The following is a 17,940-nucleotide window of genomic DNA, read 5'->3' on the forward strand; positions in this document are numbered from 1 at the left end:
TAAAGTCACCGGAACTTCGTGCGCCGCAGAGTTCACAAGCTGGTTGTTTTCACCGAATAGTGCAAAAGATTATTGTCCCACCACTTTTATCACAGTTTTCGAACATGCAGTGGTGCGTATGACCAATATCAGCGAACATCAATGTTATCCGTATGCGCCACTGTCGTACACTGAATTTCTCTCCGGGTTTCGCGCGAAGAGGGTGTTCACAACAATGGGCAAGCCTTGGGAGAGCAAATGAAAACATTTAAATTAAAAATTACTTTTAGCGTTCAAAATTTTAAAAACAGCTATATCCCTCAGTGACCTTGATCAAAGGTAAATAAGCTCCATTATCCGCACACCTGTAACAAAATTATTATGGGGGAGAGGGGGGGAGGGGGCGCCAGCCCTTCCCATCCGCGTACAGAGCGTATGCACAGTTTGTTTATCGTGCATCGAAATGTGCTCCAGCCTGCTCAGATTAGATTTTACTGAAACTCCAGCGAGGGCCGGCCGCGAAACTAATCCCCGTATCGAAACGGATGCGCAAGTGCCCAGACGGGTCCCGGTCAACACGGTAACCACGGAACAGATGGAGCATACGGAGTGCTAAAACTCTTTATTGTGTGTTAACAGCAAGTTAGCGTTCAAGTGATACACTCAAACGTAACTGGACGCACCACTGAAATCGTACAATCATGTCGCTTGGAGGCGGCTTTGGTCGTCTGCTGTCAATCGCACTAAGAAGCCCCTGTGACGGCATGAGGACCCGGCGAGAAGGTGGCTGGTTTGCACTAACATTATCCTTATTGGTATTGGGATAGTGCAGCATTCCGAACGAACCAAACTGGTACTTAGTCTCCATGGGCCCTTTAATGAATCGGCTGTAACTCTTGCATCCCCTAGAGGGTTTTATGACCGCTGCGCGCACACCATCACGGTGCAGCCCAGGGCGCCGCCGAGCGTCGGTCTCGGGGCACGCGCCCTTTATAAGCGTGCGCACATCGATTGCGGGTCCCACGAGCGGCTGGCGGCAGCCATGGCCAGCGCTCCGTGCTCGCCGCTGCGACGCATGCGTCGCCTCATGGACTCGCTGCCCGAGGAGCCCCCTCCGTGCCGCCGCGAGCTGGCCAGCGGGCCCCTGTGGCGGCGCGTGTTCGTCGAGCTGCTGGGCAGCCTGCTCTTCACAGTGCTGACAGCGTCGTTGCAGCAACAGGAGCAGCAGCAGCAGCAGCAGCAGCGCAGGCAGCCCGACGGGGGTGCTGCGCCCCTGCAGTGCAGCGTGGCGATGGGCGCGAGCGCGGCCGCGCTGGCGCACTGCCTCTCGGGCGACCTGAACCCGGCCGTGACGCTGTCGCGGCTCGTGGGCCGCCGGCTGAGCGTGGTGCGCGCGGTGCTCTGCGTGGCCGCCCAGTGCTCGGGCGCCTGCCTGGGCGCCGCGGCGCTCTACGGGCTGGCCCCGCGGGACCACCGGCAGCAGCCCGCGCAGCAGCTCGCCCAGGGCCTGCACGCCAGCCAGGCCTTCGGCGTCGAGTTCCTGGGCACCGTGCTGGTGGCCCTCAGCGCGCTGGCAGCCGCCGACAGAGACGCCTCGGGGCCCCTGGGTGTCGCCTACGCGGCAGCCGCACTCTTCGCGGTCAGTACCCCTGCCCGACGTGCCGGGCTCGCCACGAGGGCTCCAAGCGCTTGGAAGCGCGCCGGCGCTCTGGTCATGTGCGCACCGTGCGCGCAGAGCTGGGTGCGTTCGAAAGGGTGGCACCCGTAGTTTAATCTAAATGAGAAAACGACGACAATATAGAAAAAACAACACGGTACTGAAAAAAAGAGCGTCCCTGCCTTCCCGTGCGTGCGTCGCCGTAAACTTACAGAAGTTTCTTTCTAAAATCTATTGGGTGACAAATTTTTCTAAATCACGGCTCGAAGTCTTCAACTCAATAGCATACAGTTAAATAAGAAGGTTTTAGACAACAGGTTTTGACCTGTTTGACACCGAAGCGAATAGCTTTTTCCGATTGTCACTCTGTTATTCTTCGTGTAGGCAACTGTGCAGCAGCGACAGTGAGGAAAACAAATCATCACGTGTTCTCATTTAACGCGTCGAAGCAACCCTTGGCCTAGGAAGAAACCTGTAATGGAAACTCCCACCTGCACCACCCGAATTCCTCGATCAGCCCAAGCGCCGGGTAGACGCACTTTTTGTTACTTCGCTACCATCCCAAATCCATGCCAGCCTGGCCTGTAATCTAACACATGCCCTCCATTCAGCAAAGCCAGGACCGAATTTCCTTCAGCGAAAAGAAACTCCAATTGCAGGTCACAGGAAATGCTTCCAGGATTCTTCAATGAGTCAGTGCTTTTCTTGCACCGATCCGGCTGTGTCTCCTTTTTCAACGGCCCCTGGAACGCTTAGAGAACTAACAGTCGGATATGGCGTGCGAGCACCAGGGGAAACAATATATATGAAGTGGAAACAATGTATTGCTATATACGCATATGAAGCGCACGCAAGTGTCTGTTAGTCCTAAACTCGGGCACTCACTGTTACGGTATCGTCGATGGTTGATTGATTGATTGTAGGGTTTAACGCGCCGACGCAACGCAGGCGATGAGGCGCGCCGTAGTGGAGGGCTCCGGATTAATTTTGACCACCTGGGGATCTTTAACTTGCGCCGAAATCTCGCTCACACGGGCGTTTTTGCTTTTCGCCTCCATGAGAAAAGCGGCCGCCGCGGCCGGGAATCGAACCCGCGGCCTCGCGACTGAAAAGTTAATACGGACTTGGTCAGAACAATAGAGTTTCATACTAGTAGTACTATTATGAACCTCTAGGGTCAGAACCAACACATCGGACGATAGCTTTTTGGGAACATGGATCTTCTCAGGCTGGAGTGCTTACAGACCATCTCGGTGCAATTTCTTTTTCCTTTTTTTTTTTTGCTTGCTTGCCCGTACACTTGCGGTCTCCGATTTGCTTAAATTCGTAACTGGGGCGGCCTTGGTGTAGTGGTATGTACCGTGTGCTCCAGGCTTGTCTAGGGCAATCGAGCGCGCAGCTCCGGAGCATGCTGGCGACATCTGCTGGTGGCTGCTAGGTTGGAGACAGCTGGCCATTGCGCGTTCGCGGTTCTCGTACAGTGTCGAACCTATCGTCGTTTCGCATGGGCCCGCCTGAATTGCAGACGCCATCACCCACGGGGGGCGCTTTTCTTCCGCAGTGCCAGGCGTTAGCGGTGACACGGGGGCGTCGTTTGACGCCGTGCCGTTACGTAATCGCACACCACGGCTTGCGCTAATCCCCTTAACCTTGCGCGTAGCGAACAAAAAGCACCATGAAGAATGGCATCCAGCGCTTTCCTTAGAATCTTTTGTGTGATTACATAACTGCCTGCGGTGATACTCCAACGCAACAAACGACGGGCATATCTCACGCGTGCGCCGCCGCTGACGACTGCCACTGCTAGAGCGCATCGATGCACGCGCGTCTCCGCGCTGGGAGCGAGGCACCAGACATTGCGGGAGAGAAGCGCTCCTCGTGGTTGGTGTCGTCTGCAAATCAGGCGGGCCCGGTAAAATGGCGATCTGCCCGACCCTGTACGAGACCCGCGTAACGCGCCATGACCAGTCATGGCCAGCCATGGCTTCCCAGATCACCCCCCCCCTAACGCGCGCGGGTGATCTCGGAGCCATGGGCCGGCTAAGCCACCAGAAGATGTTGCCAGCATGCTCCGAAGCCGCTCTGTCTCTTGCCCTAGACAAGCATGACGCGCACTGTACAGTCGGCAGCCAATGAAACACCAAACAAGAATATTTGAATGTGTACAATGTTTGTGATTCTCTTCAGTCGACGCCTATTGTTAGTTTGGAACGCTTATATGCTGAAGTGTGGTGATAACACTTCTCAATCTGTACCTATAAGGAGAACTGACTAGCTGACTGACTGACTGACTGACTGACTGACTGACTGACTGACTGACTGACTGGCTGGCTGACTGATTGATTCACCGACTGACTGACTGACTGACTGACTGACTGACTGACTGACTGACTGACTGACTGACTGACTGACTGACTGACTGACTGACTGACTGACTCATTGACTCATCAACGCCCAGCCAAAACTGCTAGACCTAGAAACTTGAAATTTGGGGGGCACGACATTGAAGTCATGGAGGCGCTCACTAAGGCGGGATTTTTCGAAATTGTGCTCCTAAGCGAGGGAAAGGGGGAAATTGTGTTTTCGTAAATTCGTGATTATCTTGCTCACCTGTTCACATATTGAAGCGCTTTTTGCTGATATATGTAGCCCTTAAGAATATATAATAAGTAGCATTGGGGCTTTGCCCTAACCAACACTATTTGGGCGTTACTGCATTTTGGAACAAAATGGGTGTTCTTAAAGATCCTCTAATAAATGTTTCACTGATTTATTTATCAAATTGTTTTTGCTTATAAATGCTACTAATTCAAATACACGGAAATTTTAAGGATTTCGCCATGCGACGCCGGTAAAAGGGCGATTTTTTTTTTTTTTAATGACACGCCTGACGAGCTCAGAACGCCCAACAAGTGATGTCAACGCCTAGCCAAACTGATAGTCCAAACGGCTCCGAAATTCACGAGCACATTTTGATTATGGTTTACGAGCTAAATATTGCTGAAAATTTTAAAAATTACTTCACCGAGAGAGTGAAAGCAGTGCAATATTTGTTTAGATATTTATTTTTTATGGCAGGCCATTTGAGATATTGAGCTGGTTTTTGTCGATATAACTTACTCAGCTATCTAACCACTGTTCTACATTTTTTCATAACGCCCACCTAATAGGGACAGTAAGAATTTCGGAAAAACTGCGTGTTTTTACACATTCCTCAATAACTGTACAGCCCTTTTGATATATCCAATTCGTTTTTGCTTACAGATGCTGCCCACACAGTTGTCGAAAAACTAATTTCAGGATTTTTCCTTACACGCGTATAAAGTGGCCAGTAGGAATTTTTAAGTTGCACCCCTCTGGACGTGAAATTCAGATCAATTTTCCCGATGATGATGATTCCTATTGGTTTCCCCTTTGAAGCGGGGTGATGACATGTCATCTTACCAAAAAGGACTAATATAACCATGTTTTACACTCTTGGTTTAATACTAGCGCTGCTTATGGCAGGCCCTAAGGCTTATTAGGCCCGAAATACTTTCTTTTCCCTGTTACAGGTGGAAACTGTCCTAGGCAATATTCCCCTCTCTGCTTTTCATCCACCAGCATTCTAATCTTCTTTTCGTCCCCTCGACAGCCTTGAAGTTAACTTCCTCACTGATACCCTTAAATCCTAGGGCTTCTGAAAGCCCCATATTCCCTTCATGTAGATTTGGATGGATACCCTCACATTCTAACACTATGTGCCGCATAGTTTCTGTTTCTTTTCCGCAGACCACACATACCCCATCATTTTGTGAATACTTCCCCACAAAACTCTTAGTTCGCAGGCACCCTGCTCTAGCCTCAAAAAGCAAAGCACTGCCCTGAGAATTATCGTAGAAATTTTCCTTTCTGATGTTCATCTTCTCAGCCCTGTACATCTCTAACGACGTTTTAGCTTCCATTTTTTCCCTCCATTTATTCGTTTCAATCTGCCTTGCCTCTTTTTTGGTTACCTTGACTGTTTTGGATTCCCCACTGTTCTTTCCGTATTTCATCGTTAGCTGTCTAGTCTTCCTTAACCACTGCGTGTCCACGCTTTTCAAGTATAGGTACCTAAAAACCTTAGCTGCCCACCTTCGTTGATCCATTGCCCTCAACCTCATCTCAAAGCATATTTTACTTTGAGCTTCTCTAACTTCAAACGACGCCCAGCCCATATCTCCCTGAACTGCTTCGTTAGTTGTGTTTCCATGCGCGCCTAAGGCCAAACGTCCTACCGTTCTCTGGTTTACTTCAAGGCCTGATAGAACGTCTGATTTTAAGCAGAGTACAGCATTCGCAAACGTGAGGCCTGGAACCATTACTCCTTTCCACATTCCTCTTACTACTTCATATTTGTTATACCCCCACAGAGCTCTATGCTTCATTATAGCTGCGTTTCGCTTTCCCTTAACCTTAAGTTGCTCCTCGTGAGTACTTAAGTAGTTATCCCCTTCGTTTATCCACACTCCCAAATATTTATATTCCTTCACTCTAGGTAATTCGCCTTGCTGGATAGACACTACGTCGGTGGTAGCGTCATTGAAAACCATTATTCCTGATTTTTCTGCACTGAAATTTAACCCGAGGTCAGTGGCTTCCTGGCCGCAAATATTTATTAGCCGCTGCATATCGGTTTGGTTATCAGCTAAAAGAACAATGTCGTCTGCGTATAACATTCCCGGAATATGCTGTTGTACCACTTCGCCTTGCAGCATATGGGTTAGGCTAAACCCTACTTGACTTTGTTCCAGTTTCTTTTCTAACCCTGCCATGTAAAGCATGAACAGTATTGGGCTCAAAGGGCATCCCTGTTTCAGTCCCCGATGGATGTTGACCTGCTGGGCGCATTTCTGTCCTTCCCAAGTAAGGTGCACTCTATTGTCTTTATAGATTGCTATAAGGAACTGTACTAACTCGCCATCTAATCCCTGGAGTTTCAGCATTCTCCACAGCCGTTCTCTGTTTACGTTGTCATATGCCCCTTTTATGTCCAAGAACGTAATCCATAGTGGTCTATTCTGTGCTTTCGCAATTTCAATGCATTGCGTTATCACGAACAGATTGTCATCCAGTCGCCTATCTTGTCTAAATCCATTCTGCAGTTCCCCAAGTATTTCATTTTCTTCCATCCATGCTTGAATTTCTGATTTTATCGCCTGCATTACGAATCTATACACCACTGACGTTACTGTGAGTGGTCTGTATGAATTAATACTGGCTTTGTCTCCTCTACCTTTATATATTAAATTCATCCTACTTTCTAACCAGTCCTCTGGTATTTGTTTGGTTTCTATCACCTTATCTATTGCCCTCATAAACGATTCCTTACTTTTAGGTCCAAGTAGGTTTATCAGTTGCATTGGTATTCCGTCCGGGCCCATTGCTGTCTAGGGGGAAACCTTTTGCTCTGCTTTTTTCCAATCAAGGTTGCTCAAACTTATTTCCCTTTCCGCAGTCTTGTGTGGCGCTGATGTTATCGGTGCAGGTTTCTCTAACCCTATTGTCCTAAACTTCTCACTAATCACTCGATGAATATGCGCCAACGCGTGATCTCCTTCTAAATGTTCCCCCTCCTCATCAATCAGGAATTTTTGATGGTTATCGTTTTTTGAGCTTAGTGATTTTACATGGTTCCAAAACTTCTTGGATGCGGTTTTGTCCTTCTTCCGTATTTCTGCCATCCATTGTTCGCTTTTCTGCTTGATCTTTGCTTGCACCATTTTCTGCACTTCTAGTTTTTTCCCACGGTAGACATCCCACTTTTCCTTCACTACCTCCCGTTCCATACCAGTTCTTTTTGCTTCTCTATGTTCTCTCGACGCCTTCCTTCGCTGGTCAAAAGCCTCTTTTATTTCCTTATTCCACCAGCTTCTCGGCTTTCTCTTCCCTTTCCATCGGTTTCGTTCCTTTGCTTCATTCATCTTACCCTTTATGAACGCAATCATTTCGTCGTAATCCCAATTTTTGCCTGGGTATTTATTGATTTCATCTTCCAATCTATCAGCGATGATCTTTAACTGCTCCTTATTCAAGTTATTTCCTCCTATTGTACCTATTTCTGCATTCGTCCGGGTTGCTCCTCCAAAGTGCAAGCTAAACCGCTTGTGGTCGCTTCCTAAGCTGTCTGTTCCATTTTCATCTATCCTCATTTCCCGCAGCCTTCCGTATACTGTCTCGGATACTAAACTGTAGTCTATGCTAGACTGTCTGTTACCGCTTTCCCACGTTATTTGTCCGTCACACTTGCTTTCCGTGTTTACTATTACAAGCCGATTTTCCTGGCATAGATCTATCACTAGAGAACCGTTGTGGTCTGTGTATCCATCCAAACCTTCTATATGAGCATTCATATCTCCAACTATGATTATTTCGCCCGAATCTTTAAAATCGTTTATATCTCTTCTCAAACAGTTTACCATTTCCTCATTTTCCTCCCTAGCACTACTTCCGGTCCACAGATACACCACTCCTAACCATGTATTTTTCCCCTCTATGGTGCCTCTAACCCATAGATGCTCTTTACAACTTTCATGCACTCTCTGCCAGTCGGTCCCTTGTTTAATGAGCATGCCAACACCTCCCCCTTTCTTCATTCCTGTGGTCCTGTTGCAACCTTCCCAGACATAATTGTCTATGATAGGTGGGGCTTCTAGGTCCCGGAGGTGAGTCTCGGCTAAAGCGTACACGTCTATTCCTTCCCGTTCAAGTTGCTTTTGAATTTCCACCCACTTATCTGGCTTTCTGCCTCCCTGCATATTTATGTAGCTGATTAAATATTTATTGCACTTGTTTTTCCCTTTCCGCTTACGGGGTCTGTTTTTGTCTTTTTCAGAATTGTTTGCTCCATTGTTTCCACTTAAATGGCTTCTGTTAACGCTCTCAGTTACGTCCGTAGCTACGTTACGTCCAACAGATGGCGAGCGCTATGCCTTCGCAAAGCGCTCGCCATCTGTTGGGACTTTCTGCAACCACACGCTCCCGTAGGAGCCCGTGTTATTTATCATAAAACTATGACTGATGAGTATCGTTAGTAGTCGTTTTGAGCGCACTATCTTAGTACAATTTGTTTCGGGAGGGTTACAATAAAACACCAGTTCCTGGCGTTTCCAATCATCATACACGTCCTGTATGAGCCCATGTATTGATAGCAGGCAGGACATCCTAATTGTGTACAACCTCACAGTGAACTACCTAATTATGCAAAGTAAGGAATAACTGAACAAGTGTTATACTCATCATTGTCATTAGTATAGTGGCCCACCCGGACGTCGCCGGGTACTACCGCTAGTTGTGCCAAACCGCCGCTGCTTTGTGCCGACGGATAAAATTACCGAAGTTGCACGTTTCGGTCAACATCTTCCCGTTCGCGTTTCATTCATTGGTGACTGTAAGCGTGTACAGACAGCCTCTTACGGCGCTGTCTGAAGACTGTTATTTTCCGCCCCACTCATTGTTCCGTAGTAACGCATGTGCGTATACAGGAACTTTTACACTCAGCATATCGATTGTACACCTGTGCACAGGTTCCTGTCGACTTTATAATGTGCCACCAATTGTAACACGCGCACGCCTAATCCTCGTCGTCTCGCCTCCCTAAGAATGACTGGCGGTTCATGTGCGGCTTCTTCCACTAAAAGCTATGGTTTTGCTCGGAGTGGTTGCAAAAAACAAAACTCCTGTCAGGCACGTAGAATTACACGGCACTATCTGTGGTGACGGCATTAGCATGAGTCCGCCGATTGGATTGGATTGCATAAACTTTATTTAAGCCGGCAGAACGACGTTTTTACGCGCTGCGACGCGGACCTCAGCGTCGTCCTGGTGGCTACTCATCCGAGACGTGAGCTCGCCGCGGCCGACTCGCGAGTCTCATCCATTTCGAGCGCGCGCAGGACCTGCTGGATGGCGAAGTGTTGATGTTCGTAGGTGTAGCTCCTTGCGGCTTCTGCAAGCCGTGGCGGGATGGATATCTTGATGTCGCTTCCACAGGGTTCGTGACACAGTCCCACCAGATGTGCTTCTGGTCTGTAGTCTCCCTGCTGCAGAGCTGGCACTTGTCGGTTGGGTGCGCCTCCGGATACATTCAGTGCATCAGAGCCAGGGTAGGTGGGGACCCGGTCTGAAGCTGCCTTGGTAGCACTGCCTCCGCCCTGCTCAACCCCGGGTCCGGAGGTGGGAAGGTCCTACGAGCCAAGCCGTAGGCTTTGGTGATTTCGCCATAGTCTGTCATTCGGTCTTGAGCACCGAACCACGTTTGACAGTCAGTTTTGGGGGCGCGGTTGGTGAGTGCTCGTGCCTCCGCGTGTGCCGTCTCGTTGTGGTTTGCGTTCTTACTCCACGCGTCCTTGCCCGCATGCGCCGGGATCCATTTGACTCGAACAGTTCTTGGGCCTTCTAGACGTGCATTGCGTAACACCTGCAAAGCTTCTTTGCAGCTGCGTCCCCTGGCGTAGTTCCGAACTGCCGTTCATGAGTCGCTGATCACCGACTGGCAGCCTGCGCCGGTAATGGCTAGGGCGATGGCCCCCTCCTTTGCGCGTTCTGCCTCGGTGCGCTTGACGCTTGCCACCGTCACAGTGTCTCCGGTGGTTGCCTTTATGATAACGGTAGCGAAGGCTTCATGTTGATATTCCGCCGCATCTACATAGCGAGCGTGCTTATCCTGGGCGTGTAAGTCGACGAGGGCTCTAGCTCTTGCCGCCCTCCTGCCCTTGTTGTAGTCGGGGTGCATGTTTTTCGGTGAAGATCTACCCTGATCCGGCGACGTACCTACATCATTCGGGATGGTGAGTTTGTTGCCACCACCGCTGTGGCGTACATATCCTAGGTCCTCTAGGATCTTTCTTCCAGTCTTCGTTAGCTCTTCGTCAGATTGTGTTTTCGAGTCGCGAGGCTTATTCGTTCACCCTAGTATTTCAGGGAACCTTGGCGTTGTTGTCGCCGGCACCGTCACCAACAGTAAGCGAGGGCAGCGTCACTAAACAGCAGGAATAGGACGCTGTGTCATTGGAGTGCAACCAGACAAGCGCGCAGCAATAGGCCCCCCGTCAATCAAAACGGTGTGTGGTGAAATGTGCCACCGTGGTACTCAAATTTAAATTACGGTGCTACGGATGCTGTAGGAACGAAGGTAAACCGTCCAATTAAATCTCTAAACACAGGCGTTATTGTTTCTCGCCTCCATTTTAAAAACGGCCGCCGCAACCGGAATCGAACGCGCGTCCTCGTGCTCTCTAGCGCCACTCCTTAGACGCTGCGGCACCGCTGTGGGTGCCATCGTCGGATGGCTACGTGCGGAGCCAGATAATTGGTACTCTGCACCGCATGCTTCTGAAGCAAAAGTGGCGCTCTGGGGAAATCTCCGAGCAAAAATGATGACGCACTGACGTGGGCCACAGTTTCGGGGCAAGGGAGGAGCCAGAAGCCAAGGGACAGCAATTATTGGGTAATCAAAGAGAGCGGAGCTATACGCAAGAGCGCTGTCAGCGACTACGGGCATATTCGCGCCATATGCGGGAAGAGCCCGGAAGACAGGGATGGAACGAAGAACCGAGACTGCTGGATCAAGAATTAACCAGCATGGTGCGGGTAGCTACAAAAACCTAAAATGAAATGCACGCCTTCTTACTTTTTTAAAAATAACCTGTTCGTGAATATTCGTTAATGTCACCGCCAACAATGTGCGAAAACTATGATTTTAACACCGCTAACCTTTCCCAAGGACAGTATCGCATTACTTAACAAATAATTTTAATACACTCAGCATAAATAACAATACACGCAAATAACAAATACACTGCGTAACCAATCCCCAGAGAGGTGGCCTCGCCTTTCCTCCTAGTTTCTCCGAAGAAGGCAAAACCTATACCGTAACATTTTTGACGTCTGACGGTCAGTGTCCCTGTGTTTCGTTATCGTGCCACTTGGCCACTCAGTGCTTCGCCACCCAGATTAACGATCACGCGTATGACTGGTTGTTACACAGTGAGTACTAATAACATCGCTGGCGATTGCAAAGCCTTTGCACTCACAAATAAGGCTGCAGATGGTTATTTAGTTTGTGCTATGTAGCTACACTCAACGAGGCGCGTCTTTCGGGCACGTCCTGGCTACATTAGGTAAATTGGTTCCGTCACGGGATTGCTGCCCTGAAAAGTTACATTCACGCGCGGTCTTAATTTTTTACAGTACAGGAAATAATATGACAGGAGTTGTTGCCTATAGCGACTATGTCACTATACCTTCGTGGCCTGTCTGTCCTCATTTTGTCTGTCGGCTCTACGGCTACGGCATTGCCTTACGGAGCATGATATCGCGGATTTGCTCCTCCGCCACGACGGCTGTGTTTCTGATGGAGGCGAAAGGCAAAAGCACCCGTGTGTGTGGAATTTCTGGACACGTTAAAGCTCTTCATGCTCCCAATAGATTCGTTGCCCTCCACTGTGGCGCCCTTCATGTGATACCCAAACTTATATGCGGTGTCACCTACACACGCATTGTTTGGCAACCAACACCCAGGCACAGTCCTGTCATGGCGTTGTGCTAGTGATAACGTCGATTACGTCCCTCACCCGTCATACCTCCAGTCTTTGCGTGTCAGCCTTCTTCTGATCTTCGACACGGTTAAAAAAACCAGGCACGCAGTACATTATGCAAAAACAAGCAAACGGGGCAACCGTGATATTATTCTAGAGGACTACCGGTCTCCCTAAGATTGGTGAGAATGCCCCTATTCTCATGTGCCACGATTTTCCCTCGAGAAAGCAAACGTCTCCTGCTCACCGCGATAATGATGTGCGCAAAAAGAACAGGAGAACACTGGAGCACAGCGAAGCATTGCGTCACCTGGAATGAGTCCGTTCGTGAGGCCGCCACGGGTAAGAGAAGAAACCCAGTGATGTTCCCTACTGACGAGAAAAATTCCCATTTGTAGGTTCAGAAATTCCCTATTTTTAGCACGTTTTCCCTGCAGATTTGCAAAGAATTCCCAGCAAATTCCCTGCGTTTTTTTTCGGCAGCTGATAGGTATTTTCTGGGTTTCCTGTTCGATTCTGGACGTTAGCCAGTGCCACCTTTGTCTACTTTACGTAGCCTTCGGGGCGCACACGCTGTTAAGAGTGTCAGAGTTTCAGCGCGAACGAAATTCTGCTACATATTCAGCGCAGCAGCGTTTGACTATGTATTTTGTGTTTTGTATACACAACATGCCCGCTTTGCATGCTAAAGTTGCAAGATAAAACTGCCCGTATAAAAAAGAACAAGATATGTAGGAACATTGAGGTAATTTTAGCTCAGCGCGGGAACTATTGGCGCCATCCCTCGTTGACAGCACGCGGACTAAGGTGCACCCTAAATACTTTTTTTCACGGATTACTAGCACGTTGTCATGGAGTATTCTTTCCTTTTGCTCCCTCCTGTTTTATGAACTGGATTTGAAGCAGTCTTGGATGCTCGTGGCTTGCCGGAACATGACTGCGGAAATGTTAACATAAAAACGACGAAGTGTTGAAGTTTCCTTTTAAAAGAACACAAAGAAATAAATCATGCGAGGTCCGGTTTACAGAGATTACTTATCCTTTTGTATCCACGACTCCTAAAATTGCCTTCATGATTTGAAGGTTCCTTTTTCTCTTTTGGCCAAAATTACAGCCGGAAATTTCTTGAAAAGGGGAAAATTCCCCGCATGGCACATTACTGAAGAAACCCCATTTTATACTACTATCAGCGCGCGAGGAGGCGGGCTATGCGCCACTTTTCGGGCCACCACCACCAACTACCGAGAAGCGTGCTCTGCCGCTTCGCTTCCATGCGCAAGAAAGGGCCCACCCCCCGGGGGCCGGCCTGCCTAGCGGGGGCAGCGTGCCTCGAAAAGAACAACGAGTGGTCCGTGGCCGCGAAACAAAGCGCGCGTAGCTACGGAACAAGCCGTAGCTACGGAACAAGCCGCTCTAGGAATCGGCTACGCCGGTGCCTCGATGCTGACGTCGGTACAAAGATGGTGCGGAGTTGTTCTGCTTGTGCGTCGACTCATGTATGCACTTGTATTGCGTGTAAGCTGTGCAGCAACTATTATGCAAGAAGCTTTTAAAGAGTCGGAAATCAGTCGAATACCCAAGTCGAGTTGTTTTTAGGTGCGAGATTTTCTTGTGCCGGCATGCAGGGCGTACAGGTGAGCCTTTGGTTAGAATGTGCCGGAATATGGCTTCACTCTACCCTGGTTCTGGTGCATAAAGACGCAGAGAAATTCGAGCCGAAGGCCGTCCGATTGTAGGGTTTAACGCGCCGACGCAACGCAGGCGATGAGGCGCGCCGTAGTGGAGGGCTCCGGATTAATTTTGACCACCTGGGGATCTTTAACGTGCGCCGAAATCTCGTACACACGGGCGTTTTTGCTTTTCGCCTCGAGCCGAAGGACGCGTCCTTGTGGTAGCATGTTCTTGCCACTCTTTAGAGTTCTCTGCATGCCGATTGCCAATGCAGAGAGCGAGTAGACAAACTTTCGTTACGTATACGTTAGTGACGTGTGCCGTACAGCCTGGAAAACGACGTGGATGTTGCGAGACGGTCCAAAACACACGGTTGCCTCCTCATCGCAAGTTTTCATTACGATATGAGCCGAATGAGGACGGTTCGCAGGGGCGAAGGTGGGTCGGGGAGAAGTGAGGACGTGGGGGCTGAGCTGGCTCGCATCACCACGCAGATACCGCATGCACGAGCCGAACGTCTCTCTATTTCGTACTGCCCGGGCATGCATCGTACTTTAGCGCGCACAAATCAATATTATTAGCGGCATTCCGGAAGGAACAGAATACAGCACTGCCTAATAAACGCCGTTGATCGATTTATTTTCTTTACTGCACTGTTCATAGCCTTTCTGGTCTTAAAGTGCCTTCTAGTGAGCTATGTGAGCGCATTTACGACGTCATTTGCAGCGGATGAAATAGACACATGGCCGATTTTTTATGGCACCCATTCATTATTTGTGTAAATCATTTAGTACTTTGCTCAATTTCAATTAATTTTTTTAAGGACAGACGTGTTTTAAAGCTATAGAGTGCCTAAAAAAATCCTGGATAAGGCATTTCCAGCAGACACGGCTTTCGTGATTGCCTTTTTTGAACTGAACCAAAACGTCTCCAAAGAAACGCATTCAGTCTTGCGTCTACAACATCGCCAACATACGGCTCCGGATCGGTGTTGACCACGAGGCGTGGATTGGTTGATTGATAAATTCTTTTATCGGGGAGAGGAGGACCGGAGGTTGCTGGTGCGGAAAGAGGGACAGGGAAGGAGGTCGGCAACCACTTCAGCACGCATGCCAGGCCGCTAGCAACGCCGAACTGGGTTAATGCGACTAACTCTGTGCGTGCGTGTGTGCGTGCGCACGCACGCGAGAGAGAGAGAGAGAGAGAGAGAGAGAGAGAGAGAGAGAGAGAGAGAGAGAGAGAGAGAGAGAGAGAGAGAGAGAGAGAGAATAAATATTTTTATTTATCGACCAGAGCCTGATGCATGGTCATCACCCCGTGGAAGGCATCCCTAATCCTTGCCTTGACTTTAGGTGGCTGTCCATGCTCCGGCCACCAGTTTGAGCTGGACATCCGGGTGTGGGCTGGCCAGGAAATCTCTCCACTGCTCGAAGGTGGAGTTGCGAAGTCGGGACAGGTCCGGAGTACGTTGGCACTCCCATACTACATGGTAGAGGGTGCCAGGCTGGGGACAGTAAGCACAGAGGGAAGGTTGTTGGATGGGGAAGGTGAGGCGGAGGTGGGTCCGATGTGGGTACGTATTATGTCCTTATGTACACCTTCAGTATCGGAATGAAAACACTGTGGTGGGACTTATGCGGATCAGGAATGGAACAGTGCACAATAAGACGTTGCATGTTAGCTTCACACACGGAGTAACCAAATGGGCATGTGCGGGTTGCAGTGTCGTCAGAGAGAGAAAGTCCTCGTGCATTCTTTGTCCTTCGTCTTTTTTTTTTTTTTTTGCGCTATACATCTCTTACATATGATCGACCAACTAGCCCAACAACGTACTTTACTAGAGAAAGTGAGCTGGAGCAAGCTAGAGCGCGCGCGCGAGAACGAGAGAGAGAGAGAGAGAGAGAGAGAGAGAGAGAGAGAGAGAGAGAGAGAGAGAGAGAGAGAGAGAGAGAGAGAGAGAGAGAGAGAGAGAGAGAGAGAGAGAGAGAGCGCACTTAATGGTAAAGGCGGGGTTAGCAGAGACATTTTGATTAGCTTGATACTCCATATAGAAAAAAAAACATGAAGGTCTGTGTAATTAGAAAATGTGAAGTGATGCGCACCAATTTTAAAACACATTCACAGAGTTTGGAAATGAAGTTAGTCACAGCACTTCGTCCAAGCCGGTGCTCCGCAAGAGCCTTGTTATGGCATCCGGGTTGGGGACTGTCTGATCCCACCTTGGCGACCAGTGGTTGCGATTCCCGGGTTCGGGAATCCATCTTGGTAGCAGTGACTGGTGACCGTAGACGTTGGACAGGAGACCGATGCGTACTGATGAAGAAGAAAAACTTTATACACGTACTTACATGATGAGTACAAGTTTGGATGCTGTGCTCGAACGAATCGCACAGCCAGCAACACCAACAGCACCACTCGGCTGCTCGCAACACCGCCTTTTTGCTCAAGCCAAAGTCCCTAAAGTTCCCCTAGGGAATTCAACTCCCAAATGTCTGGTCCAATTAAAGACCCACAATCTTACGCACATCGGCAACACCGTCGCGCAAAGCCGTTGTGGTTACTTGCCCACGTGAACACGAGGAAAAGGATGCGATGGCGCCGCCTTTTTCCAAGTACGAGGCGCGCCTGGGGGCTTGACTCACGATGCTCGCTGATTACATATTTCATGGCCCGCGCTTCCGAAGTCGTCTCTGCTGTCATCACGTGCCCGGACTCGCCTGCTCTTTCCGCTGAAGTCACTCAGAGTTGAAGGGGTGCGGCTGCCGCAGGGTTGATGAACCGCTGTATTCAATGCGAATTGACACGTGGCATGAGCCGATACCGACGAACGCGCTAATAAGGGCCGAGGTCCGCGCTGGGGTGTGCCGGGTCCGCAACCCGGTCATAACAACATCAACGGAGCTTTAGTAGCCCGTACGGCCTGGCATGGGTCCGCCCAGGGGCCCAAAACTGCCCTCAATCCAAGGCCTACGTGGTGCGGCATACACAGAGAGCTTAGGAGAGTCTACCTTGGCACTGCAAATTTTGAGCATGTGCATGTGACATGTTCGATATCGTCTGTTACATCACATATTGAAAAAAGTGGTGATGAGTCCTGCTGAATTTTGAAGAGGAAGTGTCTTGTGTATATCACGTTCAGTCGCTGTCGATGTAGTACAGCTTCCTCACGCTTGCTTATCCCAGGCGCCACATTAAAGCTGCATTTGGGGTCAGTTAGATGCAGAGGCGCATATTGAAGTCTTGCATCAGTCCGGATGCGCAGTTGTGTTCTCCAGGCAATCGGGGAGTCGATGGTTGCCGCATTATTTTTGTAAAAGGAATAGGCAGCCACTCCGCAGTGAGCAGGAATCCAATGAAGTTCTACGCCATGCCGTTTTTTTGTTGCTCGGAGGCGCAGAAAACGCATTTTCCGTGTCATCTGTTCTTTCGGTAGTGATGCTAAGTGCACTAGAGCGGACGACCCGAAATCAGTAAAAAAATCCCATGCATTGGCTGGAAGCTTTAAGATATAGTGAAAAGCAGCCCTCTGCGAGCTCAGTAGCCATCGTTTACGTCCTGTGGCTAAGTGAGATGCGAATGGTGGCTCGCGACTAAGGGTTCCAGATCTCAACCGCCGATGATGTGGTTGTGGTTGGAGGAACGTCCAGGGTGGGATAGGAAAAGGAGCTGGAGCCTGTAAATGGGGTGGTCGGACCTTCTGCGCCCTGGACAGATAGATGGCAGCCAGTGGATACCCACATTGCCTAGTTACAACGTGCAGTTGCGTGCGACATAGCTTCAATGTCTGCTATGAGGCTGTAGCGGAGGAGGCCTCCACAGAGGGCGTCATCTAGCCTTAGATGAGAGCTGACGTGGCATCCACCAGCGCTGTGGGACAACATGCCAACACTGCGCGCAAATAACGCGAGCTTCTCTTTTAAGCAGCGAACGTGTGGTGTCCATGTCAGATATCAATGCTCTGCTTCTAGTCATCAAGGGTCTGCCATTTACGAACTATATCAGGGCTAATACCTAAGCTGAAGAGGACGCTCTCAGCATGCTTAGTGATCATCACTTGAAATTTATTCATATTTA

General features: G+C 49.5%; 1 protein-coding gene across 1 annotated transcript in view; it reads left to right on the forward strand.

The window, feature by feature from the left end:
* The first annotated feature begins 1,014 nt into the window (after nucleotides 1–1,014).
* Nucleotides 1,015–17,940, forward strand: part of LOC144155280 (lens fiber major intrinsic protein-like) — a 59,326-nt gene continuing 42,400 nt past the window's right edge. Inside the window, exon 1 of the mRNA XM_077686612.1 lies at nucleotides 1,015–1,618. Within this exon, the coding sequence (XP_077542738.1) occupies nucleotides 1,022–1,618 (597 nt within the window). The 5' untranslated portion in view covers nucleotides 1,015–1,021. The remainder of the gene's footprint in view (nucleotides 1,619–17,940) is intronic.

The sequence above is a fragment of the Haemaphysalis longicornis genome, unplaced genomic scaffold (assembly GCF_048455015.1).
Source record: "Haemaphysalis longicornis isolate Haplotype H1 unplaced genomic scaffold, Haemaphysalis longicornis Haplotype H1 scaffold_1, whole genome shotgun sequence".
NCBI classification, from domain to species: Eukaryota; Metazoa; Arthropoda; class Arachnida; order Ixodida; family Ixodidae; genus Haemaphysalis; species Haemaphysalis longicornis.